General features: G+C 44.6%; 1 protein-coding gene across 4 annotated transcripts in view; it reads left to right on the top strand.

The window, feature by feature from the left end:
* Positions 1 to 220: 220 nt before the first annotated feature.
* Positions 221 to 27,911, top strand: part of LOC121584581 (far upstream element-binding protein 3) — a 70,483-nt gene continuing 42,792 nt past the window's right edge. For 2 of the 4 annotated variants that reach the window (XM_045225822.1, XM_041900544.2), the window contains exons 1-7: positions 222 to 345; positions 5,914 to 6,025; positions 16,402 to 16,435; positions 17,888 to 17,937; positions 18,111 to 18,182; positions 27,064 to 27,121; positions 27,539 to 27,701. In XM_045225822.1, coding sequence (XP_045081757.1) covers positions 250 to 345; positions 5,914 to 6,025; positions 16,402 to 16,435; positions 17,888 to 17,937; positions 18,111 to 18,182; positions 27,064 to 27,121; positions 27,539 to 27,701 — 585 coding nt within the window. In that variant the 5' untranslated portion in view covers positions 222 to 249. Of the gene's footprint in view, positions 346 to 5,913; positions 6,026 to 16,401; positions 16,436 to 17,887; positions 17,938 to 18,110; positions 18,183 to 27,063; positions 27,122 to 27,538; positions 27,702 to 27,911 lie in introns of all 4 variants that reach the window. The other 2 variants (XM_045225821.1, XM_041900543.2) reach the window with 2 other exon arrangements.

Here is a 27,911-nt window from a genome sequence, read left to right as displayed (position 1 = left end):
TGATCTGCTCGAACGCGTCCAACAGCTGAGCAGTCTGGCCGTGACTAGTTATCACAGCTACAAAGTCATAATCATGGCTAAACCCCACTTGTTTCTACAATCTGACATTACCCGAACTGCTAACCTTGTGCCTAACCCTAAATTAAGACAAAATAGCGAATTTTAGTTTTCATGATTTTTTTTTTTACGATAGCCAATTCTGACTTTGTGGCTGTGGTAACTAGTGACAACCGAGAAGTCTGGGTGGGGATGATGATGGCGGAGTTGGTGCAGGGACAGGCCTCCGTTGCTCAGTCCGGAATGAAAGCTGACGGCTTCGCCGACGCTTTACATCGGTCTCGACAGGTAATAAGAGTAGAGGAACTCGCAAAGGAATCGACTGAGTTTGGACTAGGCCTTTTAAACGACGATAAAGTACATATTTTAACCCGCCCATCTCTGCAGCTTGTGCTATGCGCTCATGAAAAACACTAGCCAGCATTCTATGATAGTTGACAACCACAATAGTTTCGAGTTCGCTATGCGTACTCGTACTTGTTCATTTTGGCTGCAACAGGTCACGACTGGAAAACTATGTTTTTATGTAGTTTACCGTGTTGTTACCACGAAGTCTTCAAGTTAATTTATGTTAAGCTAGCTACAGTAGCTACCTACGTTTTCCACACGTGTCCATATGCAATTTGTTGTTCAGTCACTGAAGTTCTGTGGTTGAACTGTGTGGCCTTGCTCTCAAACCCATAACAATCAGTGACAAGTAGGCAAAGATTCCAAACCCACCCGTTTTTAAACAGATCGTTATCCATCTTGTTTCCCAGTTGTGAACATCATTGAGCTAATTGCCCCCCCCATAAAAGTTTGCAAGTAGGCTCCATTATGTAACTGGCAAGCACCATATTATGCGCTGTGGGGTGTGTCTAGTTAGGAAACCCGATTAAGGAGCAGGTAAGGGTAGATTCATTTGTCACTAGTATTAGGGTGTTAGACTCCAGACCTAAATTGAACCAGGTTGTCTCAGTCGCGAATCAATATTCGCATCGCCAAAATACAATATGGAAAACTATTTTTCATGCTATATTTATAGTAAATGTACCAATTATATGACAAAGGAACAACATTCCCACCTCTTTCACTGTCAGTAATTACATTTTGCCCATATTCTTGAGGAATGTTAATAAACGCACTGGTTTGAGACCAAAATCAACCAAAAATAGCTCTATATTGAAAATACTGTGATTGAACAAAAATTCTTCAGAGATTAAATGATACAAAAATGTAAGTTCATTATAATTTCTACACACTTTCAATATGGTTTAAAAAGTTTAACTTCAGACTGGAGTATTTTTTTCATAAAAAAAGAAGATATATTTCTTACTCAGACACCAGCAACCCATTCAAAACATTGTTTTAGAGGACAAAATGCAACTGTGGTTCTGGTGTTATACTTTGTATTCCATGTTATAGAGAAGCTTCCCAGGAACACAGGATTGGATTTATTTTCAATTAATCGGAAAAGGTCAAAATAGGTCGCGGACAGGTCAATGTTAATCCCTAGTCAATAAAGCACCAAATCATTCTTAAATTCAACACTTTTTGTCCAATAACTCAAGATATCTCAAGATAGGGTGGTCATATTGTTATGAAATTGCTGTAGAACACAGAGATGATTCCTCCCCAAAAAGCGATTCAAATGCTATATTATGCAAAAGAGGCACTTAAGATAGGGTGCCTGCTAATTAGGCAGTACGGAATACATCATTTCAGTAATTAAAGGCCAATAATTTAAAGTAGGGTGGTCATATTAACAAATCTTCGTGCTCTATGCAAAACTGAGAGTTTGTAACAATTTGAAACAATTTATGAAATTAGAATACAACTTTGTATACTACTTTATGCAAATTAGATACATATTATGCTAATTAGTCAGTACGGAATGAAATTACATCTTGCCGTTTTATGCAGAACTGGGAGTTTACACTGAGGAGTAAGGTGCAGCCCATGCGCGCGCACACACACACCAGGGGTGGTAACGGAGTACATATAATTGAGATTACATAATCATGAACAAAAAACAGGGTTACTATTTACCAATTAGTAACTGTTAGGCTGTATATATATCACAGTTATGTTTGTTGTATTCAGTAGGCCAACTGATTAGGCCTAGAGTGCCAAATAATACGCCCAACCCTGTGCCTGTGCCACCTACACGCACACACACATATAGTCTAACACACACACACTTCTCAGCATCCCCACACACTCTCACTGCACCCACCAACACAAACACCACATCACACATAGTCTGTGTTAGGCTAGTACAGACACACTTCTCACTAAGTCTGAACTGTAACACAGAAGGCTACTAGTCTAATAACATAGCTTAGTTACAAGGAAGGCCTACACTTGAGTTGGGTTACAAAATGTTATTTTTGGTGTTGATGCGTTACGCTGGTGATGGGAGGATAAACTCCACTGTTTCCAGCAAATAATTAGCCTCGCAGTTGGTGAGCTGCCTGCGAGCCAGCTGCACAGAAAGATAGTTAGGACACATTTTCAATACACTGGTATTTAGCTATGTTTTTATCGATTGTAGGGCTGTAGCCACTGAGTTATTGTAGTTTTTACTTGAAATAATAAAACCATCAATCACAAAAATCGCTGTTGGCACAATACAGCCACAATGGCACAATACAGCCTCTCGCCCGGCTCATTGCCTCAGTGAACGGTGTCAGGCTCTCCCACACAGCTAGCAAGCTAGCACTCGTCATGGAAATGGGGGTGGCGAATGGTGAATTTGGACCAATCCCTGACAACCCATACATGAAAACGTAGCTACGAAGCTCTACTTTGTAACCTGCTATGTTTTTTCCATGTCTCTGAGAACATCTGAATGACCGAAACGAAGGAAACACGTTTTACCTTATACACTGCTCAAAAAAATTAAGGGAACACTAAAATAACACATCCTAGATCTGAATGAATGAAATAATCTTATTAAATACTTTTTTCTTTACATAGTTGAATGTGCTGACAACAAAATCACACAAAAAGTATCAATGGAAATCAAATGTATCAACCCATGGAGGTCTGGATTTGGAGTCACACTCAAAATTAAAGTGGAAAACCACACTACAGGCTGATCCAACTTTGATGTAATGTCCTTAAAGCAACGTGGCGTTGGTGGATGGAGCGAGACATGATGTCCCAGATGTGCTCAATTGGATTCAGGTCTGGGGAACGGGCGGACCAGTCCATAGCATCAATGCCTTCCTCTTGCAGGAACTGCTGACACACTCCAGCCACATGAGGTCTAGCATTGTCTTGCATTAGGAGGAACCCAGGGCCAACCGCACCAGCATATGGTCTCACAAGGGGTCTGAGGATCTCATCTCGGTACCTAATGGCAGTCAGGCTACCTCTGGCGAGCACATGGAGGGCTGTGTGGCCCCCCAAAGAAATGCCACCCCACACCATGACTGACCCACCGCCAAACTGGTCATGCTGGAGGATGTTGCAGGCAGCAGAACGTTCTCCACGGCGTCTCCAGACTCTGTCACGTCTGTCACATGTGCTCAGTGTGAACCTGCTTTCATCTGTGAAGAGCACAAGGCGCCAGTGGCGAATTTGCCAATCTTGGTGTTCTCTGGCAAATGCCAAACGTCCTGCACGGTGTTGGGCTGTAAGCACAACCCCCACCTGTGGACGTCGGGCCCTCATACCACCCTCATGGAGTCTGTTTCTGACTGTTTGAGCAGACATGCACATTTGTGGCCTGCTGGAGGTCATTTTGCAGGGCTCTGGCAGTGCTCCTCCTGCTCCTCCTTGCACAAAGGCGGAGGTAGCGGTCCTGCTGCTGGGTTGTTGCCCTCCTACGGCCTCCTCCACGTCTCCTGATGTACTGGCCTGTCTCCTGGTAGCGCCTCCATGCTCTGGACACTACGCTGACAGACACAGCAAACCTTCTTGCCACAGCTCGCATTGATGTGCCATCCTGGATGAGCTGGGTTGTAGACTCCGTCTCATGCTACCACTAGAGTGAAAGCACCGCCAGCATTCAAAAGTGACCAAAACATCAGCCAGGAAGCATAGGAACTGAGAAGTGGTCTGTGGTCACCACCTGCAGAACCACTCCTTTATTGGGGGTGTCTTGCTAATTGCCTATAATTTCCACCTGTTGTCTATTCCATTTGCACAACAGCATGTGAAATGTATTGTCAATCAGTGTTGCTTCCTAAGTGGACAGTTTGATTTCACAGAAGTGTGATTGACTTGGAGTTACATTGTGTTGTTTAAGTGTTCCCTTTATTTTTTTGAGCAGTGTATTTCAGTCCAAGGACGTCTGATGACCGTAAAACACCCTCAGGACTTTCCAATACTTGTTGGCAATACAATGTCACATGGATTTTAGAATACCATACGCAAAGAGCAAATATGAACACACCGATTTCACAGGTTTCAGAAAAAGGTCTGTCCCACAGAATTGAACGTTCTAAGCATGGCACTTGCTTTAAATTTGGGCTCATATCGCATAAATATCATAACGTACAGTATTGGGATTTTTAGACATGGTTAACAACTTCCACATTCATGTTTTCAAATGACTTATGTATTTTGACGACAACATTATTGACATTTAGTGAAAATTGATTTGATTACTGCAGTTTTTTTTGTAGAATTCTCGCATAGCATCCATTGTTTGTCTCGTCACCTAACACCCTAGAACTATGTTATGTTTTTTTACTAGATAATATAGCTAATATGCCTATTATTTGTGCTACATAGAGGTTTGGGGTAAACTTAGATATTACAATGCTCCCTCTCATTCAAAATATACGTGGTTTGATTGATTGACCCCTCTATTACATTGTTTGACAGAATGCTCATCAACTAGCTCTTTGGCCCCAAAACTCATGGAGAGAGGTGATAACAATTTGGTCTCTGAAAGATTCAAAATCATCTCAAGTATCGACAATACGTTGTTTGGAAGGGGAATGGTAGAACTGCATGACTCCATTGGCTACTCAAAGCTTGGATGATACATGATTAAATCCTTTACACTTACAACGTCCCCATGGCTTTTAAAGCTTTTGAGGGTGAATAAGAGCAATAGAAAACAATTCTATACAGTGTTGCACAGTTTTTTTGTGTTTTTTTTACTTTGTTGTCATTTGATTTCTCAAGGTTAGGCTATTTGGTTTAGACATTTCAGTTGCCGATGAGTCAACCTTGTTGTGTTGTTCAGCAGATAAAAGCCCTAGCTCTCATGGTTACAAGTGCTTTTGACCAACAGATATTGCATTTGCCTGACATGTGGTCATATAGCCTGATAATGAACTAAAGGATCCTTACATTACTCCTTATAGTCCAAGGACCTTACATGTTCTGTTTAGAGGCTAATTGGCTCTGGCAGTCAGACAAATACTCCATCTAAACATGAAATGTTTTAACCGGTTTTAACACGGTTGCAGCCGACAGTATTTTTCAGCGACAAGACATTTGTGTCGTCAGTCTTCCCTTTACACACAGGTGTTCTTGAGACGCAGATGGCTAATTAGCACATGTACGCCTCTATTTTCTGTCTGTTTTCCATAAACAAGCACTGTAACATGGACATATGGTTGTGTGGGAGCCCTAATGAACGATACGTTCCTTATTTTTCCAAAACCGTACTGCAAGCAATGTGTTTTAACGTTCAGAACAATAATCGGGGCTCTTATCAAAGCTTCCCCGGCCAGAAGATACTATCGTCAATAGGCGCTAAAGGTAGGGTATGAATGGGTTAGTGGTCATAGCGCTGGCAATTTTGAAAAATGTAGTGTTGTAATAAGCTATTTTTTGGTGAAATGTTTCTCACATTGTAACAACAATGTATAGAAAATCTCTGAAGTAATTATTCTTATTTTCCTCACATTTCAGATGGCAGGAACAATGGGGAATGAGCAGATTCCTCACCTAAACAATTCCCCCCCTATTGTAGACCCCTCCATGTATGGCTACGGGGGCCAGAAGAGATCGGTGGAAGACGGAGGTAAGCCAGTTGCTGTTAGCCATTTAATTATTCTCTTGCCGGCGATTACAGGGATAGTTTCCTGAGGTTTTCACAATGTCTTAACCTTTCTACCTTGAAACGAGTCCATGAACGATTAATCACAGGACTCAAATGTTTGAGTATCGTAGTTCATAACAAATTGCTCACTTTAGCACCCCGTTTGGTTTCTATTAATTCGCATACCAAAAAAAGCCAATAGTGAAAGCTTGTCCTCAAATTTATTTGGCGATTTATATAATTTTTTAGGAACAGAAATGTTTGAAACAGTCCAAGCAGGGCATTAACTTTTTTAGCCACTTGTCCTTCGGAAAAGTAGGACAGATGTTTTACTTGTCCAAAATCTCAATTACTTGTCCCAAAGAAAAGAAGGTCTGTAAGACCATTTTTACATCAATGTATGATGCAAGGAACCACTTAACATTGAGAATCAGACAAAAATGTAGGCTACACTCTGCCTATTAGCTTCTTTGCATATTCAAGCCTGTATCAAAATACAACACTGCCCCTTGCTCCTGGAGGATGGTTGGCCACCCTTGGTAGCCTATAAAATATAGCAACATTACAATTAGGCCGCTTAAGGGCGTCCTGTCGTCTCTTGGACGATACAAAATATGTCTACAGTTCAAAATAGACTGGGACAGTTCTGGGACGACAGATCCAAAATTCATACAACCAATTAAAACATTTAAAAAAGCAATGAGGCTGATGCAACAGATCAGACAGTTTAGCTGAAAATGTTGATACAGTTTTATTTCTTCATATTATAAACTCAAAAATGCACACATGGCTGTAGGCTATTATAGGCCTACGCGCGAATGTTCCAAAATGCAATTAGCGGGAAAACACCATTCTCAACAGTACACTGCACAGGCAAGGGCTTTCATGTGACAGAGATGAAAATCACCATTAGAAACTTAGAAAGAAGGGGAATCTAATAGCAACAACTTGGATGGGTTACTAATAAGGCTAGGAGTATGCATTTGGCTGCTGGACAATAAAATAGCTTTGATCTGAAAACCAATAGAACATGAGAAAAATGCTGGTTTCAATGGCATATTAAGTGTTTATAAGATAATTCCCTCAAAATGTCTATGGCCGTATGTTGGCTAGGCTACTTTGAAACAAGGTAAGACATACTTCATAAAATGTCCAGGTTTTGAACAATTAAGTTTATGGTTAAATACTTTCAAAATGCTGACCACCTCCGCTCAAATTCAAGGTGGGTGACATGGTGACGTGCGGTGCGCAACAGGCACTGTCCTTCACTCTCCGGTCTTGTGACCATTAGATCTGAATGAACCGTGCCTCGAGTATGTCGATAGAATCAAGCCTTTAGGCGTTAATGTTAATTAGCCTATCCTTCATTATATTTGTCAAACATGACTGGCGTTTCGCCTATAATTATGTAATTACAAGTCTCATTAAATGTTGGCTACATTGTCTGGTGCCTCCCACATGTCAGCATCGATTTGGACATGAAGCTGTAGCCACTTTGACATGTAGGATTTTTTATTTATGTACATGAAAAATAGATTTGAATATTATTCCATTGTTGGCCTCTCTGATCCAATTCTGATGGGAGTAATTGTTTGATATTGCGATTCTTGTGTGATAAAAAATAAATAATAATACTTGTCCATTCAGACAACTTAAATCTATATTCTTCTTGTCCAACTTTTTTTTTTTTTTTTTTACTTGTCCCAGACAAGAGGATAAGCGTTAATGTCGAGCCCTGCCAAGTATTCATAGGCCTACTCGTTTTGCACAAAGCGGTGGAGGCCTACCTTGTACGGCTTGCTGAAGCCTGTACCTAAGTCTTGGAAGGTAAAAAATAGTTTTAAATGGGGTCAGTGATAATGTCGTGAAATAGGTTTTTGGGTAATGCTTAGAGTACCAACGCAAATGAATGGAAAGCAATTGCCGCTAAAGGTATGTTACAGCTTTTTATTCTCTTCATCACAAATCCATTCATCCACAATCTTAACTAAGCTTGGGACTAAGATGATAACACAGAGGCAACAGTTTAGAGACACTTTCATCAATTTAGATCCCAAACACTCAGCGTTTTGACACTACTGAGCCGAGCCAAGCTGTACTGCGCTGGCCTCGTTCCGCATGCACCATCGTTGCTGTAACCAGGACAATACCTGGACAATGCCAAAAAGGACAATGTGAAAAGAAAATATCAGAGCCAGCACAGTATGGTTCAGGACTGCATGACAGTGTGAAAAGGGTATAAGAGTTGGCCAGTTCTCCTGCACTGGATGCCCTATCCTGCGGCGAGGGAGAAGCGAACAGTCTTAAAAAGCCAAGCTAAGGAAAAGGTGGATTTGAGTGACAAATGCCATTGTTTGCTATGATGGCCATATCCCGCTGCTCCCCTAAGTCACTTCTTTTTATTTGTCCATTTTGGGGGCCTGCCAGGCTGATCGTGGGAAGATCCATACTGAGTGGGAAGATTAAATACTGTTTAAATGTGGTCCTACTGGAGCTGACTGTAGCCAATGACACCCGACTGGATTACTGTCCGTGTATTGTCTGTCAGAGAGAGAAAAAAATTAAATCTTTGAAATCCACAACTGCTTCAATGGAAACCCTCCATAAAGCTCTTAGGCCTAAGCCACCTTGCTTGTGAGCCACCTACTGTAAAAGTCCCCATCAGCTAGGGATAGCCTACTAATAGTTTCACACTCTATGTAAAAACAAAATGTCTGTCCAATTAGAATGTATTTTTGCCAATTAAAAGATATACAAGATATTAGTTGCTTGTGATTGCAGATTTGTTATTTATTATTAATTTTATTCAACAAAAGCTAATTTAAGTTAGACTATCGAAGCTCTGTTATTTTAGACTTAGGCTAATGGTTTTCAGGCTCAAACTCTGAATTCATCTTGAATCTGGTATAAAACTATGGAGGTATGCTTCATAATATGATGGATTTGGTTGTAGTTGGCAGAAAGATGTTCTTACAAGATGGCTATAACTCTGACTCCATTGGTTCACACTGTCATTCAGAATAGTCATCATAAAGAGTAGCGGGGTTGTGTAACCTTTACTCAGCCTTACTGCATTTCAGACAAGCCCCCTCTGCTTTTCCAGTTGTTTTCTGCCTGTTGTATTATTATCTCTGGTCTGTAAATTATGAAAGAATAGCCAGACTCTGTGCTGTCCCACCCTTCGTCCCCTGGCCCATTTGGTTCTGGCCAGGGGGAGGCCTAATATGCTATTAACTCAGCCTGCTCCTTACTTTTGTCAGTGAAGACACTGGGAGGGGGTTAGCTTAGCTAGCACACTCAACTTTATACCTGCCATATGCTCATCCCTTATTGGGGTGGTGTACCGCACACATGAACTAAGCTATGCCCATCCAGCTGTGTGTCTTGATATAGAAAATATTGACAGATCCATCTCATTCCATTTTCACCCTATCTGCCCAGGCACTTAAAACCTGCAATCAAATCAAATTGTATTTGTCACATGCTTCGTAAACAAAAGATGTAGACTAACAATGAAATGCAAACTTACGGGCCCTTCCCAACAATGCAGAGAGAGAGAAGATTGAGAAATAATAGAAAAGTAATAACGCGTAATAATAACATTAATAATAAATACAAAATGAGTAACAATAACTTGGCTATATACACGATGTACCAGTACCAAGTCGATGTGCAGGGGTGCGAGATAATTTAGGTAGATATGTACATATAACTATGAATAATGTGACTAGGCAACAGGATGGATAATAAACAGTAGCAGCAGCCTATGTGATGAGTCAAAAAAAATGGTGCAAAAAGGGTCAGTGCAGATAGTCCGGGCAGCTATTTGCTTAAATATTTAACTAACTATTTAGCCGTCTTATGGCTTGGGGGTAGAAGCTGTTCAGGGTCCTTTCGGTTCCAGACATGGTACATCGGTGCCGTGTGGTAGCAGAGAGAATGGTCTTGGGTGGCTGGAGTCAGTGACAATTTTTAGGGCCTTCCTCTGACACCGCCTGGTTTAGAGGTCCTGGATGACAGGTAGCTTGGCGCCAGTGATGTACTGGGCCGTACGCACTATCCTCTGTAGCGCCTTGTGGTCGGATGCCAAACAGTTGCCATAGTCAAGATGATCTCAATGGTGCAACTTTTTAAGGATCTGAGGGCCCATACCAAATATTTTCAGTCTCCTGAGGGGGAATAGGCGTTGTTGTGCCCTCTTCACGGCTGTCTTGGTGTGTTTGGACCATGATAGTTTGTTAGTGATGTGGACACCAAGGAACTTGAAGCTCTTGACCCGCTTCACTACAGCCCCGTCGATGTGAATGGGGGCGTGCTCGGCCCTCCTTTTCCTGTAGTCCACGATCAGCTCCTTTGTCTTGCTGATGTTGAGGGAGAGGTTGTTGTCCTGGCACCACACTGCCAGGTCTCTGATTTAGGGATGGAACGATTATGGAAGTTTGGCTAACGATAGTCATAATAGTCATTTTTGTAGATTTGTTTTGGGGGGACACCGTCGTGTCGTCAGCAAACTTAATGATGGTGTTGGAGTCGTGCACGGGGTCCTGTATTGACACTTTGCCTGTTTGATGCCTCGTCGGAGGTCCTAGCTGGATTTCTTATAAGCGTCCTGATTAGTGTCCCACTCCTAGAAAGCTCAGTGCGGATGTTGCCTGTAATCCATGTCTTCTGGTTGGGTTATGTACGTACGGTCACTGTGGGGACGACATCGTCGATGCCCATAGAAACGCATTGAATAACCGATGGAAAAACAGATGGTAAAAAAAATGTCTAAAGGAAGTTTGTTTTGAAAATGAGAGATATATTGTGATGCCACGAGAGGCTACCGCTTCCAGCGGGATTGCCCAAGTAGTGCAAGGAGTCCAGGTTCAACCAAAACAAGGATTTTATTAAAGGTCTTCGGCAACTAACGAAATTATAACACAATTCTCTTCTTCCCAGAGCCCACCCTCCAGACCGTGTCTCTTCCCTTCCCAACCTCTCCAGCCCATCAGCCCCTGATTTGTTTCAGCTGCGTGGGAAGATTGGCCATAGAGGGGTGGAGTTCCCGACCATACCAGCAGATGGAGCCATAGCTGTCTGGGTTTGCAGCCACCTCAGGGGGATGTAACGTCCCTCCAGGACACAGCCTCTCGTGACATCACACATCCCCCTCCTCGGGACCGACGTCCTCGTCGGGGTAAAGGCAGCGAAGAAGGCATCACGCCGGGAGAGGGCGTCCGCATTGCCGTGGTGCTTGCCAGACTGCTCTCTCTTCAACTCCTCCAACTCTAGGACCAGGGACTCAGCCTCCTGTTGTCTCTCCTTGAGTTTCTTACTGAACGCATCAGCCTTGGTTTTAGCAGAGTTTAGCTTCTGTTGAGCAGCTTTCAGTTCCTTCTCTCTCTCTGCCTCCGCATTCTTCATCTTGTTCTCCAACACCTTGTACTTCTCCTCTGCCTTCTTCTGGACCTCCTTACTACTGCGCAGGGTCTCCTCACACTCCTCGATGGTCCTGCGCAGCCTCTCCAGCTCCTCCTGTTGCTTAGGGAAGGAGCTCTGTTGGAGTTTAGCCTGGAGGATATCTAACTCTTCTGTCTTCATGTCTAACTGTTGCTTTAACAAACGATACCTCTCAGCGGTCCCCTTCAGACCCGACAGTTCTTTGTCCAGATTCTGTAGCTCCGTCTCTGTGTCGGTCTGGGCACCTGCCATCCCTATCAGAGCCCGGGCGGGAGTGAGTAACTCGGAGGATTGCACCGGAGCCTTCCCAGGATGAGTCTTGCCTCTCCGTTTCCGAGGTACTCGGGTTATCCTCTCCTGAGACTCTCTCCAGAGTGGGTAAAAGGCTGGGCAGTCTCGTCCAATTAGGACAGGGACGGGGAGGGAATCAACCACCCCCGCCGTCGTGTGTATGGTTCCCCGTGTGCTGGTCATTGTAAGTTCAGTAATGGGGTATTCTCTGGTGTCCCCATGGACACAGGAAACTGGGAGGACTTTCCCCGGGGTCAGACACGTTGGGCCCACAATCCTTACGCACCAGGGTGGCCCGGCTACCAGAATCCAGTAAGGCCTCCACATCATGGTGATTCACAGTTACCGGGCAGGTGGGGGGTCGATCTGGGCCGCCATCTACGACTCCCAAGAGCGAGGCAACACGGTGTGTGGGTGCTGAGCTGGAGGACTCCGCAGTGGGCATAGGTTCATCGGCTGGTTTCCCACACTGCCAGGAGATATGTCCCATCTCCCCACACCGGTAACACTGTCGAGTTTCCCCCTCCTGGTGTACTCTTCTTGGCCCCGCCTGGTTTCTGGCTCCCCCTGGAGCCGGGATAAGTCCTGACGTGGCTGGGTTCGAGACCTTGGGGTCCTTTGGACGGGTTCTTCCCATTTGTGGTGGGGCCGCACTCCTGGGGTCTTTTCGGGAAGCATTCAGCATCTCCGCTGTGGCCTGGTACTTTTCCACAGCTTCCACGGTCAGATCAGCCGTGGTCAAGGCCTGTTGACTGATGAACCGTTTTGCCTCATAAGGCAGGGCGCGTAGGTAACGATCCACCACAACGGCCTCCACCACCGCCGCTGCTGTATTCCTCTGCGGATCCAGCCATTTCCTTGCGATTCGGACAAGTTCATGCATCTGCGCCCGAGGAGGTTGGTCTGGTTGGAAGGTCCAACTGTGAAAGCGCTGGGCCATACCAAATTTTGTGAGTCCATATCTGCTGAGGATCTCAGACTTCAGGGCATCATAGTCAGTAACCTGGTCAGGGCCCAGATCCCGGACAGCATTCAGCGCTTCCCCGGTTAGAAAGGGGGCTAACAGACCAACCCACTGTTGCTTGGGCCAGGCTTCCCTAGTGGCCGTGGCCTCAAATGCATGCAGGTATGCCTCAATGTCATCGGTAGCTCCCATCTTAGATATAAAGTCACTTGCCTTTATTGGGCGGGTATTTTGGACCACCCTCTGTCTCTGCAACTGCAATTCCTCTGCCTTCAGAAGGTTGGCTTTCTTTTGCTCCTCCAAGAGAGCCACGTTTGCTTGCATCTGGGCTTGCTGGCCAGCAACAAGGGCTTTCAATATGTCCTCCATTTCAGTCGGGCGGGGAGCCTACGGCCAACTTGGAAAACTGGGTGATCAAACCTTCGGTATCCTCCTCTGACATGCACTATTAACGCTGAGCGTGCCCGTATTCTCCACCATCTGTGATGCCACGAGAGGCTACCGCTTCCAGCGGGATTGCCCAAGTAGTGCAAGGAGTCCAGGTTCAACCAAAACAAGGATTTTATTAAAGGTCTTCGGCAACTAACGAAATTATAACACAATTCTCTTCTTCCCAGAGCCCACCCTCCAGACCGTGTCTCTTCCCTTCCCAACCTCTCCAGCCCATCAGCCCCTGATTTGTTTCAGCTGCGTGGGAAGATTGGCCATAGAGGGGTGGAGTTCCCGACCATACCAGCAGATGGAGCCATAGCTGTCTGGGTTTGCAGCCACCTCAGGGGGATGTAACGTCCCTCCAGGACACAGCCTCTCGTGACATCACAATATGTAAAAAAGACCAGGACATTTTGGGGGACATATTTAACCCCCTTTTTTAGGCACTAAACTACTTCCATATATACACTACATGACCAAAAGTATGTGGACACCTGCTCGTCGAACATGTCATTCCAAAATCATGGGCATTAATATGGAGTTGACATGGACCTGTTCGTGAGAGACTCACGTTTCGATAGAGGGGTCATAATAGGTTGTAGGCCAAACCGTTCGGACACTACAGACGTTTTCGTGAGATACCAATTTTCAGGACATCATGGTCTGACAAACACCGCTGTAGCTCAGCCACCTTTCATCGCAGATGCAAAAGGAAGATATTGGCGTATGCTGTGGATTGTGACGCAGCCCATGCAAAACTGATATCTCTAGCTTAAACAGACGGAAATAGACTCAAGAGTTAATGAAGCCGGTGACTGATGTGGTAAACTCCTCAATGCCATCGGATGAATCCCGGAACATATTCCAGTCTGTGCTAGCGAAACGGACCTGTAGCTTAGCATAGGATAGAGTTATGGTCAGATTTGCTAAATGGAGGGCGAGGGAGAGCTTTGTATGCGTTTCTGTGTGTGGAGTAAAGGTGATCTAGAGTTTTGTCTTCTCTAGTTGCTGGTAGAAATGAGGTAAAACGGAATTTCAGTTTCCCTGCATTAAAATCACTAGCCACTGGATGAGCATTTTCTTGTTTGCTTATGGCCAGATAGAGGTCATTGAGTGCGGTCTGGTTGCCAACATCAGTTTGTGGTGGTAAATAGACTGCTAAGAAAAATATAGATGAAAACTCTCTTGGTAAATAGAACCTTATCATGGGGTACTCTAACTCAGGCGAGCAGAACCTTGAGACTTCCTTAATATTAGAGACACCAGCTGTTCTTAACAAAGAGACACACCTCTCCCCCCTAACATTACCGGATGCTGCCGTACGGTCTTGACGATGCATAAAAAGTAATTGTACGTTTGCCAATAGAACGGAGGGTAGAGGCAGATTATTTATTTGCAGATGTAGTTTCGTCAGGGTGCCCGCAGGGATTAGGGCCTGGTCCGGGGTGAGCAGTATGTCTTGCACTGCCGACTCGTTGAAGTAGAAACCATCCTAATCAAGGTTAGTGATTGATCGCTGTTCTGATGTCCAGAAGCTCTTTTCGGTCAGGACACAAGGGCGGAAACATTATGTACAAAAAAAGCTACAATATGCAATTTTTTGAGCGAGCCGACCAAATTCACATAGAAATGTGAATTATAGATACATTACCAAAAGTATGTGGACACCTGCTCGTCAAACATCTCATTCCAAAATCATGGACATTAATATGGAGTTGGTCCCACCTTTGCTGCTATAACAGCCTCCACACATATGGGTAGGCTTTCCACTAGATGTTGGAACATTGCTGCGGGGACTTGCTTTCATTCAGCCACAAGAGCATTAGTGAGGTCGGGCACTAATGTTGAGCGATTAGGCCTGGCTCGCAGTCGGCGTTCCAATGCATCCCAAAGGTGTTCAATGGGGTTGAGGTCCGGGCTCTGTGCAGGCCACCGATCTCGACAAACCATTTCTGTATGGACATGGCATTGTGGATGGGGCCATTGTCATGCTGAAACTGGAAAGGGCCGTCCCCAAACTGTTGCCACAAAGTTGGAAGCACAGAATCATCTAGATGTATGTAGATTGTATGCTGTAGCGTTAAGATTTCCCTTCACTGGAACTACGGGCCTAGCCCGAACCATGAAAAACAGCCCCAGATCATTATTCCTCCTCAACCAAACTTTACAGTTGGCACTATGCATTGGGGCAGGTAGCATTCTCCTGGCATCCGCCAAACTCAGATTTGTCCGTTGGACTGCCAGATGGTGAAGCTTGAGTCCAATGACGGCGAGCTTTACACCACTCCAGCCAAAGCTTGGCATTGCGCTTGGTGACCTTAGGCTTGTGTGCGGCTGCTCGGCAATGGAAACCCATTTAATGACGCTCCCTATGAACAGTTATTGTGCTGACGTTGCTTCCAGAGGCAGTTTGGAACTCGGTAGTGAGTGTTGTAACCGAGGATAGATGATTTTTACGCGCTACGTGCTTCAGCACTCTGTGGGCCCGTTCTGTAAGCTTGTGTGGCCTACCACTTTGCGGCTGAGATGTTGTTGCTCCTAGACGTTTCCATTTCACAATAACAGCTCTTATAGTTGACCAGGGCAGCTCTAGCAGGGCAGAAATTTGACGAACTGACTTGTTGGAAAGGTGGCATCCTATGACGGTGCCACGTTGAAAGTCACTGAGCTCTTCAGTAAGGCCATTCTACTGCCAATGTTTTTTTTTATGGAGATTGCATGGCTGGGTGCTCTATTTTATACACCTCAGCAACGGGTGTGGCTGAAATAGCGGAATCCACAAATTTGAAGGGGTGTCCACATACTTTTGTAAATGACTAAAAATGTAAATGTATATATCGTTAATGTCATTCTTCATTGAAAGAAAGTCAAAGAAGCAATAGATCTGTTCTATGTGTTCTCGTTTAGTTTTTGTGTCTTTTACTTTTGGTTTTGTACACCAGCTTCAAACAGCGATTTCTTCATATTGCACCTTTAAGATCAGCGCCAAAAAACACACAAAATAGTAGAATTGGTCTGCAGCCTGTAAAATGGTAGCTATCCATTGCAGCGCCATTCAGGCTCTTTGGCATGGGTCCAGACAGTAATTTTTCTTCTTTATTACATTTTGTATTAAAAGATTCTTAAGGAAATAAGTTACCTCTACTAATATATTTTTCTCTCTTCTCCTCTGCATCTCCCTCTGGCTCTGGTCCTCTTCCCGGCTGGCTCTTGCCGCCTCCCCTCATAGTAGGTAACCCGCTGGGCGCCATGGTACATCAAAGGTAAGCCTGTAGCCAGCACCAATTTACCCGCTGTATTGACAGACAGTAAATACGTATTGATTGAGCAATCTGTGGGATTACTCCCTCTCCTCCACTTCATTTTAGCTCACTATCCAATCCAAAGACACAACACTGGATCCCCAGCGGGATAGCGCTGAAGTACTTAGACCAGATAATGATTTGTGGACAGCATCACCGTTTTCTTTGCAAATATAGCGAAGTGTAAAGTATTATGTGTATAGGTAACTGACAAAATAATAGGCCGTTGGGCCACCATGAGCCAGAACAGTTTCAATGCCCCTTGACATAGATTCTGCAACTCTATTGGAGGGATGCGACACAAATCCTCCACAAGAAATTCCATCATTTGGTGTTTTGTTGATGCTGGTGGAAGACGCTGTCCCAGGCGCCGCTCCAGAATCTCCCATAAGTGGTCAATTGGGTTGAGTTCTGGTGACTGAGACGGCTTACATCGTTTTCATGCTCATCAAACCATTCAGTGACCATTCGTGCCCTGTGGATGGGGGCATTGTCATCTTATGGGAGAATAGCTATTGTTGCCAAAATAATTTCAAAAATACTGGGATGGGATGTTAATTGCTTAATTAACTCAGTAACCACACCTGGGTAGAAGCATCTGCTTTCAATATACTTTGCATCCCTCATTTACTCAAGCGTTTAAATTATTTTGTACGTTACCTGTAGTTCATATGTTCTATCACAGTGATGGAACAGCAGATAAGTGTTAGACATAGCCCTGTAGTGTAGGTGCACAACGTAATAATTTGTTGACTCACCTGCTGTATCCGTCTACCCACCAGCCCCTGTGCTACTATCCACAAACATATATTACATTTTCCTTTTTTAATGTGTACAAAACATTAAGAACACCTTAGTAATATTGAGTTGCACCCCCCCCCCCTTTTGCCCTCAGAACAGCCTCAATTCGTCAGGGCATGGACTCTACAAGGTGTCGAAAGTATTCCACAGGGATGCTGACCGATGTTGACTACAATGCTTCCCACAATTGTGTCAAGTTGGCTGGATGTCCTTTGGGTGGTGGACCATTCTTGATACGCTTGGGAAACTGTTGAGCGTGAAAAACCCAGCAGCGTTGCAGTTCTTGACACAAACCGGTGCGCCTGCCACCTACTACTACCATACCCCGTTCAAAGGCACTTAAATATTGTCTTGCCCATTCACCCTCTAAATGGCAGACATACACAATCCATGTCTCAATTGTCTCTAGGCTTAAAAATATTTCTTTAACCTGTCTCCTCCCCTTCATCTACACTGATTGAAGTGGGTTTAACAAGTGACATCAATAAGGAATCATAGCTTTCACCTGGATTCACCTGGTCAGTATATGTCATGGAAAGAGCAGGTGTTCTTAATGTTTTGTACACTCAGTGTATAACTTGTCTCTTTTCACCCCACCGTCTTGTAATTTAGGGCTGTTATGACAGAAGACTTTAAAGTGCCTGATAGAATGGTTGGATTCAGTAAGTACATGTTATGGGAGGTACACTATGTGGTTTGGGATGTTTTCATCCTTGGGTGCTTGATTTTGAGTTATGTTAAAGGATGTATTTATTTTGTCAAAATGACACATTACCTGAACTATTTTCTCCACTCCCATCACACTCTCCACTCTTCCTTCTCCCGCTTATTTTAGTCATAGGCAGAGGAGGTGAACAAGTTACGAGAATCCAGATGGAGTCTGGGTGCAAGATTCAAATTGACTCTGGTAAGCAGTTCTAAATATGCAAATCAAATTCTATTGGTCACATACACATATTTAGCAGATGTTATTGCGGGTGTAGTGAAATGCTTGTGTTCCTAGCTCCAACAGTGCAGTAGTATCTAACAATTCACAACAATACACACATCTAAAGTAAAATAATGGAATTAAGAAATCATTTATATAAATATTAGGACGAGCAATGTCGGAGTAGCATTGACTAAAATACTGTAAAATAGAATACAGTATATACATATGAAATGAGTAAAGCAGTGTGTTCCATTATTAAAGTGGCCAGTGATACTTCGGAAAGTATTCAGACGCCTTGACTTTTTCCACATTTTGTTACGTTACAGCCTTATTCTAAAATTGATTAAATCGTTTTTTCCCCTCTTCAATCTACACACAATACCCCATAATGACAAAGCAAAAACAGGTTTTTAGAAATGTTTGCTAATTATTATTATTTTTTAAACCCGGAAATATGACATTTACGTAAGTATTCAGACCCTTTACTCAGTCCTTTGTTGATGCACCTTTGGCAGCGATTACAGCCTTGGTTGTTCTTGGGTATGACGCTACAAGCTTGGCACACCTGTATTTGGGGAGTTTCTCCCATTCTTCTCTGCAGACCCTCTCAAGCTCTGTCAGGTTGGATGGGGAGCGTTGCTGCACAGCTATTTTCAGGTCTCTCCAGAGATGTTTGATCGGGTTCAAGTCCGGGCTCTGGCTGTGCCACTCAAGTACATTCAGAGTCTTGACCCGAAGCCACTCCTGCGTTGTCTTGGCTGTGTGCTTAGAGTCGTTGTCCTGTTGGAAGGTGAACCTTCGCCCCAGTCTGAGGTCCTGAGCACTCTGGAGCAGGTTTTCATCAAGGATCTCTCTGTACTAGGTTTTCATCAAGGATCTCTCTGTACTTTGCTCCGTTCGTCTTTGCCTCGATCCTGACTAGTCTCCCAGTCCCTGCCGCTGAAATACAACCCCACAGCATGATGCTGCCACCACCATGCTTCATCGTAGGGATGGTGCCAGGATTCCTCCAAAGTGACGCTTGGCATTCAGGCCAATTAATTCAAAATTGGTTTCATCAGACCAGAGAATCTTGTTTCTCATGGTCTGAGAGTCTTTAGGTGCCTTTTGGCAAACTCCAAGCAGGCTGTCATGTGCCTTTTACTGAGGAGTGGCCTCCGTCTGGCAACTCTACCATAAAGGCCTGATTGGTGGAGTGCTGCAGAGATGGTTGTCCTTCTGGAAGGTTCTCCCATCTCCACAGAGGAACTCTAGAGCTCTGTCAGAGTGACCATCAGGTTCTTGGTCACCTCCCTGACCAAGGCCCTTTTCCCCCGATTGCTCAGTTTGGCCGGGTGGCCAGCTCTAGGAAGAGTCTTGGCGGTTCCAAACATCTTCCATTTAAGAATGATGGAGGCCACTGTGTTCTTGGGGACCTTCAATGCTGCAGAAATGTTTTGGTACCCTTCCCGAGATCTGTGCCTCGACACAATCCTGTCTCGGAGCTCTACGGACAATTCCTTCAACCTCATGGCTTGGTTTTTGCTCTGACATCCACTGTCAACTGTGGGGCCTTATATAGACAGATGTGTGCCTTTCCAAATCATGTCCAATCAATTGAATTTACCACGTGGACTCCAATCAAGTTGTTGAAACATCTCAAGGATGATTAATGGAAACAGGATGCACCTGAGCTCAATTTCTAGTCTCATAGCAAAGGGTCTGAATACTTATGTAAATAAGGTATTTCTGTATTAAGTTTCTCATAAATTTGCAAAATAATCTAAAAACCTCTTTTTGTTTTGTCATTATGGGGTGTTGTGTGTAGATTGCTGAGGATTTATTTATTTAATCCGTTTTAGAATAAGGCTCTAACGTAACAAAATGTGGAAAAAGTCAAAGGGTCTGAATACTTTCCGAAGGCAGCAGCCTCTAAGGCAGGGGTGTCAAACTCATTTTAGCTCAGGGGCCACATGGAGGAAAATCGATTCCCAAGTGGGCCGGACCGGAAAAATCATGGTATATATAACTTAAAAACAACAACTTCAGATTGTTTTCTTTGTTTTAATACGATCAACATACAACATAAAGCTGGAGCCTGAGGACAGTGTGTCCAAAATAGTACAAGCACAACATCACTATTAATCATAAAACATGTCAAGTTTATTTGAAAATTCTAAAGAAAAAGAACACACAAACACACAATGCCTCAGTGATTAACAGAACTGTTTCACAGATCACAGAACTATATCAGGGTGTCATTTCTCAGGCGGAAATGTAGATAAAAATAATGAAATCCTGTTCCCCAAACAAGTGCAAGAACCACAGAGTCAAGAATAGGTTAAATATACAAATAAAATAAAATCAATTAAAAACAATAGCACATCAACATAAAAACATATGAACATAAATCTGAAAGCGTTGCTCAAACTCCCGTAACAGTCCCGTTATTTTATCTTTGAACCGCTTCATGTCTGCCACATGTTGGGTCGCGCACACATTTTTCAGACAGGGGAAGTGAGCTGCATCACCACCGGCAAGTTGCATCTCCCACAATGACAGCTTCAATTTGAAAGAACGTATGCTGTCATAATACTGCGTGACAACTTTGTTGCGCCCTTGCAGCTGTTTGTTCAAGTTATTCAGGTGCTCTGTAACATCCACCATAAATGCAAGGTCCGGCATCCATTCTGCGGAATGAAATTCTAACACTGGTTTGCCCTTTTCTTCCATGAACTGTTAAATTTCTTCTCGTAAATCAAAGAAACGCCTCAGCACAGCACCTCGGCTTAACCATCTTACCTCAGTGTGGTATGGCAGGCCATAGATGTGGTCTTTCTCTCTGAGAAGGCTGTCAAACTGACGGTGATTCAGGCTTCTGGATCGGATGAAATTAACAGTTTGGATGACCACCTTCATGACGTTATCCATCTTTAATGACTTGCAACACAAAGCCTCCTGGTGCAAAATACAGTGAAAAGTCAAAAAATCACGTCCTCCATTTGCAGATTGCACTTTCTCTCTAAACTTTGTCACAACGCCTGCTTTTTTCCCGATCATTGAGGGCGCACCATCTGTAGCCAGGCTGACAGCGCGGGACCAGTCCACTCCGACCCTGTCCAGCGCGCCGACGAGTGCGGTAAAAATATCAGCTGCTGTCGTTGTATCTGTCATCGGCACCAACTCCACGAACTCCTCGGTGACGGTCAATGTGTCATCAACTCCGCGGATGAAAAAAATGGCCAGTTGTGCAACATCTGTAATGTCCGTGCTTTCATCAATTGCAACCGAAAACGCAATAAATGACTTTACTTTTTGCTTCAACTGGCTGTCCAAATCCACTGAAAGATCGGAAATCCTGTCTGCAACTGTGTTTCTTGTCAGGCTGATATTTGCAAAAGCCTGCCGCTTTTCAGGGCACACAATCTCCGCTGCCTTCATCATGCATGTTTTTACAAATTCACCCTCACTAAATGGTTTTGAAGCCACTGCGATTTCATTAGCAATGAGGTAGCTAGCTTTCACTGCAGCGTCACTGATGTCTCGGCTGTGAGTAAACACAGACTGCTGTTTCTTCAGACCCGCCAACAGTTCATTCACCTTCTCTCATCTCCGCTGTCCTTGAAAGTTGTCATATTTGTCGGCATGAAGACTCACATAGTGGCGACGAAGGTTATATTCTTTCAGCACTGCAACATGCTCTGAACACACCAAACATACAGCTTTCCCATTCAATTCCGTGATTAAATAGGATGACCATTTTTCTTGGAACACTCTGCACTCTGCGTCCACTTTTCTCTTTTTTGACAGAGACATATTGGGGCAATGAGGGTGCCAAAGCACATAATGTTAAAAGTAGAAGCCGTAATAAATATCGCGGGCAAAACAAAGTAGCTCATTGGCTGCACGTGCTTGACCTACTTGCTCTGCCCTGGTATAAACAGTTTGCTTTCTTAACACAATTGCTATTGCGCCATCCAGTGGACGCAATTGGAACAGCAGTTTATTTTATTGAAAAATTGCAGCGCATTTTTATACTTTACAATAAAAAAAAAAAATAAAAAAATCATCTTGCGGGCCGGATTAAACCCGTTTGCGGGCCTGATCCGGCCCGCGGGCCGTACGTTTGACACCCCTGCTCTAAGGTATAGAGTTGAGTAACCGAGTGGTAGCCAGCTAGTGATGGCTATTTAACAGTCTGATGGCCTTGAGATAGAAGCTGTTTTTCAGTCTCTCAGTCCCAGCTTTGATTCACCTGTACTGACCTCGCCTTCTGGATGGCTGTGGGTCGGGTGGTTGATGTCCTTGATGATCTTTTTGGCCTTCCTGTAACATCTGGTGCTGTAGGTGTCCTGGAGGGCAGGCAGACCGCACCACCCTCTGGAGAGCCCTGCAGTTGTGGATGGCGGTGATATAGCCCAACAGGATGCGCTCAATTGAGCGACAGGATGCGCTCAAAGGTTTTTGAGCGTCTTAGGGGCCAAGCCGACTTTCTTCACCACACTGTCTGTGTGGGTGGACCATTTCAGATTGTCAGTGATGTGTACGCTGAGGAACTTGAAGCTTTTTACCTTCTCCACTGCGGTTGTGTCGTCTGCAAACTTGATGATTGAGTTGGAGGCGTGCGTTGCCACGCGATCATGGGTGAACAGGGAGTACAGGAGGGGGCTGAGCACGCACCCTTGAGGGGCCCCTGTGTTGAGGATCAGCGAAGTGGAGGTGTTGTTTCCTACCTTCATCACCTGGGGGGTGGCCCGTCAGGAAGTCCAGGACCCAGTTGCACAGGGCGGGGTTCAGACCCAGGGCCCCAAGCTTAATGATGAGCTTGGAGGGTACTATGGTGTTGAATGCTGAGCTATAGTCAATGGGGATAGGGCAGTGTGCGATGGCATTGTCTGTGGCTCTATTGGGGCGGTATGCAAATTGAAGTGGGTCTTGGGTGTCAGGTAAGGTAGAGGGGATATGGTCCTTAACTAGCCTCTCAAAGCACTTCATGATGACAGAAGTGAGTGCTACGGGGCGATAGTCATTGAGTTCATTTACCTTTGCTTTCTGGGGTACAGGAAAAATGGCACACATCTTGAAGCAAGTGGGGACAGCAGACTGGGATAGGGAGAGATTGAATATATCAGTAAACACTCCAGCCAGCTGGTCTGCGTATGCTCTGAGGACTTGGCTTTCGATGCCGTCTGGGCTGGCAGCCTTGCGAGGGTTAACACGCTTAAATATCTTACTCACGTCGGCTACGGAGAACGAGAGGCCACAGTCCTTGGGAGCGGGCCGCGTCCATGGCACTGTTTTCCGCAATGCTGGCGAAGAAGGTGTTTAGCTTGTCCGGGAGCAAGACGTCGGTGTCTGCAACGTGGCTGGTTTTCCCTTTGTAATCCGTGATTGTCTGTAGACTCTGCCACATACGTCTTGTGTCTGAGCCGTTGAATTGCGACTCCACTTTGTCTCTGTACTGACGTTTTACCTGTTTGATTGCCTTATGGAGGGAATAACTACCGTATTGGTCCGAATATAAGACGGCCTTTTTTCCCCTCGAAATAGGTCCAAAAAAGTCGGGTCGTCTTATATTCGGGGTCTAGTATTCAGAGCGCAGTTTCTCTTCTTCGGCGCTCCCTTTAAATGTCAATACACATTCGCGGGCACAGATGGCGCCAAAAATTCGTTCCGGACGGAGGGAAGAGGCGTCCTTAACAACCAGCCCGTTACCGGTGTTTAAAGATGGAAAGACAGGCTGACCATTTAGAGACAAGTGGCTCAAAAGTGGGCCAGGTCAATAAACAACAGCGGAGGAGCTATGATGCCAATTTCAAAATAATGGTTGTCAATAAGGCAGAGTCATCTAACAACTGCCAAGCTGCCAAGACATTCGGGGTCACTGAGTGTAATGTAAGAAGATGGCGAGCAGAAAAACAACGTCTAAAAGATGCTAACAGTCAGCGAAAATCCTTCCGTGGTCCTCAAAGTGGTCGTTTCATTGAGGTTGACCGGAGGGTTTTTGAATATGTCAGGGAAAAAAGAAGTGAGGGAATGCCCATTACCAGAGCTGTCATCCAGGTTAAGGCCCTGGAAATCGCCAGAGAGCTCAACATCACTGGATTTAAAGCCAGCCTCGGCTGGTGTCGTAGGATGATGCGGCGTAATGGACTGTCACTTAGACGGAGAACGAGTTTGGCCCAACGCCTGCCGTCAGACTTCGGAGAGAAGCTGCTTTCGTTTCAGCGCTTTGTTATCAACCTGAGGAAGAAGCACTCCTACCCGCTGGATCAGATCGGCAATGCTGATCAGACACCCGTTATTTCGACATGCCAACATCGGTGACTGTCAATAGAAAGGGAGAAAAGTCTGTGTTGGTGAAATCAACGGCAACGAGAAGAGCCGCGTCACTGTCATGTTGACATGTCTCGCTGGTGGCAGCAAACTCCCCCCGTATGTCATTCTTAAGCGTAAGACTGTGCCAAAGGACCCAATGCCAGCTGGCATTATTGTGCGCGCCAGGAGAAGGGCTGGATGGAGTCGGGGCTTGTAGTGGACTGGCTAAAGGTTGTGTGGGGCGCACGCTACGGGGGACTGAGGAAGAGGAGGAACATGCTCGTTCTGGATGCGTTCGCGGACATCTGACTGAGCCCGTGAAAAGTCAGGTGCGAGCAATGAACGGGGGATCTTGTGATCATACCAGGGGGAATGACAAGCCAGCTACAGGTGTTGGACGTAGTTGTGAACAAGCCTTTCAAGGATAACCTGCGAAAAAAATACACAGAGTGGCTCCTGTCTGGCAACCACGCACTCACACCGACCGGGAAAATACAGAAGCCGTCAGTCCGTCTACTGTGTGAATGGATCCTGCATGCATGGGATGCTATTCCCTCACAGAGCATCATCGATGGCTTTAAAAAATGTTGCATCTCAAATGCATTGGACGGCAGCGAGGACGACGTGCTTTGGGAGGAGCCGGTGGAAGCGGAGCAGCTGGGGAGCGATGACAGCGAGAGCGAACACAGCGGGGCAGAGGACGTGTGTGAGGGATAGAGAGACATCGGAGGAGAAGTTTGGCGAATTTTTGTTAAGTTTAGTTAAATGTGTGGCCTGTATTTTCTCTGTTATTTAAAAATGTTGCTTTATTATTGCTTGATATTAATTTTGAATCATACTGTACATAGTTTGCCTTTGTGTTTAATTCACTGTGTTTTTAATATTGTTATTTTAAAATAAAATGAAGTTCTTTGTTCGGCAAATCTAGTCTGCAAATCTGTTTTTCTAAATGTTTGTGTTGAAAAACGGGGGGTCGTCTTATAATCAGGGTCGTCTTATATTCGGACCAATACGGTACACTGTTTGTGTTCGACAATATTCCCAGTCACCTGCCATGGTTAAATGCGGTGGTTCGTGCTTTCAGTTTTGCACGAATGCTGCCGTCTTTCCACGGTTTCTAGTTTGGGTAGGTTTTAATAGTCACAGTGGGAACAACATCGCCTATACACTTCCTGATGAACTCAATCACTGTGTCCGTGTTTACGTCAATGTTAGTCTCAGAGGCTAACCGGAACATATCCCAGTCCGCGTGATCAAAACATTCTTCAAGCATGAATTCCGATTTGTCAGACCAGCGTTGAATAGACCTTAGCACAGGTACCTCTTGTTTGAGCTTCTGCCTATAGGAAGGGAGGAGCAAAATGTAGTCGTGATCTGATTTATTGAAGGGAGAGGGGGAGGGCCTTGTTGGCATCCCGGAAGGGGGAGTAGCAGTGATTGAACGTTTTAGCAGCGCGAGTACTACAGTCAATGTGTTGATAGAACTTTGGTAGCGTTTTCCTCTAATTTGCTTTGTTAAAATCCCCAGCTACAATAAATGCGGCCTCAGGATATGTGGTTTCCAGTTTGCCAAAAATCCTGTGTAGCTCCTTGAGGGCCGTCGTGGTATCGGCTTGAGAGGGAATATACACAGCTGTGACTATAACCGAAGAGAATTCTCTTGGGAGGTAATACGGTCGCCATTTGATTGTGAGGTATTCTAGTCGGGTTAACAAAAGGACTTGAGTTTCTGTATGTTATCACAATCACATCATGAATAGTTAATCATGAAACATACACCACCGCCTTTCTTCTTCCCGGAGAGTATTCCTGTCTGCGCGATGTACTGAGAATCCAGCTGGCTGTATGGACGGGGACAGTATATCCTGAGAGAGCCATGATTCCGTGAAACAGAGTATGTTACAGTCCCTGATGTCACTCTGGAAGGAGATCCTCGCCCTGAGCTCGTCTACTTTATTGTCCAGAGACTGAACATTAGCGAGTAATATACTCGGAAGTGGTGGATGGTGTGCACGCCTCCTGAGTCAGACTAGAAGTCCACTCCGAATACCTCTTCTCCGCTGGCAGAGTGTTGGAGCAGCCTCTGGGATAAGGATCCAATTAGGGAAAGTCGTATTCCTGGTCGTAATGCTGGTGAGTTAACGCCGCTCTGATATCCAAAAGTTATTTCCGGCTGTATGTAGTAACACGAAAAACGTTCTGGGCTAATAATGTAAGAAATAACACACAAAAAACAAAATACTGCAAAGTTGCTTAGGAGCTAGATGCAGAGCTGCCATGTTTGTCGGCGCAATCACACAGCACGTCCCTTAATGTCTGTGACTACACACACTTCCCAACCCTTCCTGTCCTTATCATGTTAAATAATAACCAATATCAGATTGCTTTTAATTTTATATCTCAGCAACATACAGTAGGAGAGTTGTCTGCTAGCTAGGGCTGTCAGCAATGAGGTGATGCTGCAAAATGCATCATTACAGTTTTTGTTCTGTACTGAAAGGGTTCTATCTTGACAACTTGACTCCTTTAACTGCATGCCAGCGGTTCTTTCTCATTGTAGAGAGTGGCAGTGTGATGGACAGAGCCTGCTCCCTTACTGGAACCCCAGAGAGCATTGAGTGAGTTCCTATATTGAGACGTTGAATGTGACAGAAATTCTATATACTCAGTAGCAGTAAAGTATCGTCGACAATCCTTTGTCATTTTGAAAATAATATGTTTCCGTCTTGAGTGGACCCTATTGCATTTGATGGCCCAACATAGTCCTCAATAAGGATAGTCCCCTTATTGATGGTCTATAGATGCTCACACACAGTATTAACTGCAACACATTTATTTAACTGTTACTCCACAATATTACAGTAATTGACAATACATAATACATTTTAAAAACCACATTGTGGACCAATCATAAAGTTTTGAGACACTGTAGGCAGTCATAGTAGGCAATCATAGTACAGTATGTAATTGGTATTGGCTATAATACATCACATCATCTATACATCATTGATATGCAACTGTTTGCTTTCCACCAGGCAGGCCAAGAGAATGCTTGGGCAGATAGTGGACCGCTATCGAAACGGCCCTGGGTTCCACAGCGAGGCTGAGGACAACAGCTCAGTCCAGGAGATGCTCATCCCAGCCAGCAAAGTGGGCCTGGTCATCGGGAGGGGAGGGGACACCATCAAGCAACTGCAGGTATGCCGCCTTAGAGAAAAAAATCATATTTAATCAGATCTCTGTGGCTATAGTACCCCCTCTAGCTATACTATACTAAACTATGATCCACAACTAGCCCTATTACTACCATTACTGGTACTAGGTCTACAAAGCTTCTTTTTTTTTTTACCCCACTACAACTTATTTCACAACCATAAATAGCATGTCCTTTAAAAAAGTCTCTAACCT

Source organism: Coregonus clupeaformis, chromosome 16, assembly GCF_020615455.1.
Source record: "Coregonus clupeaformis isolate EN_2021a chromosome 16, ASM2061545v1, whole genome shotgun sequence".
Classification (NCBI taxonomy): domain Eukaryota; kingdom Metazoa; phylum Chordata; class Actinopteri; order Salmoniformes; family Salmonidae; genus Coregonus; species Coregonus clupeaformis.
Note: the sequence above shows the minus strand (reverse complement) of the source record. Positions and strands in the feature narration are given on the sequence as shown.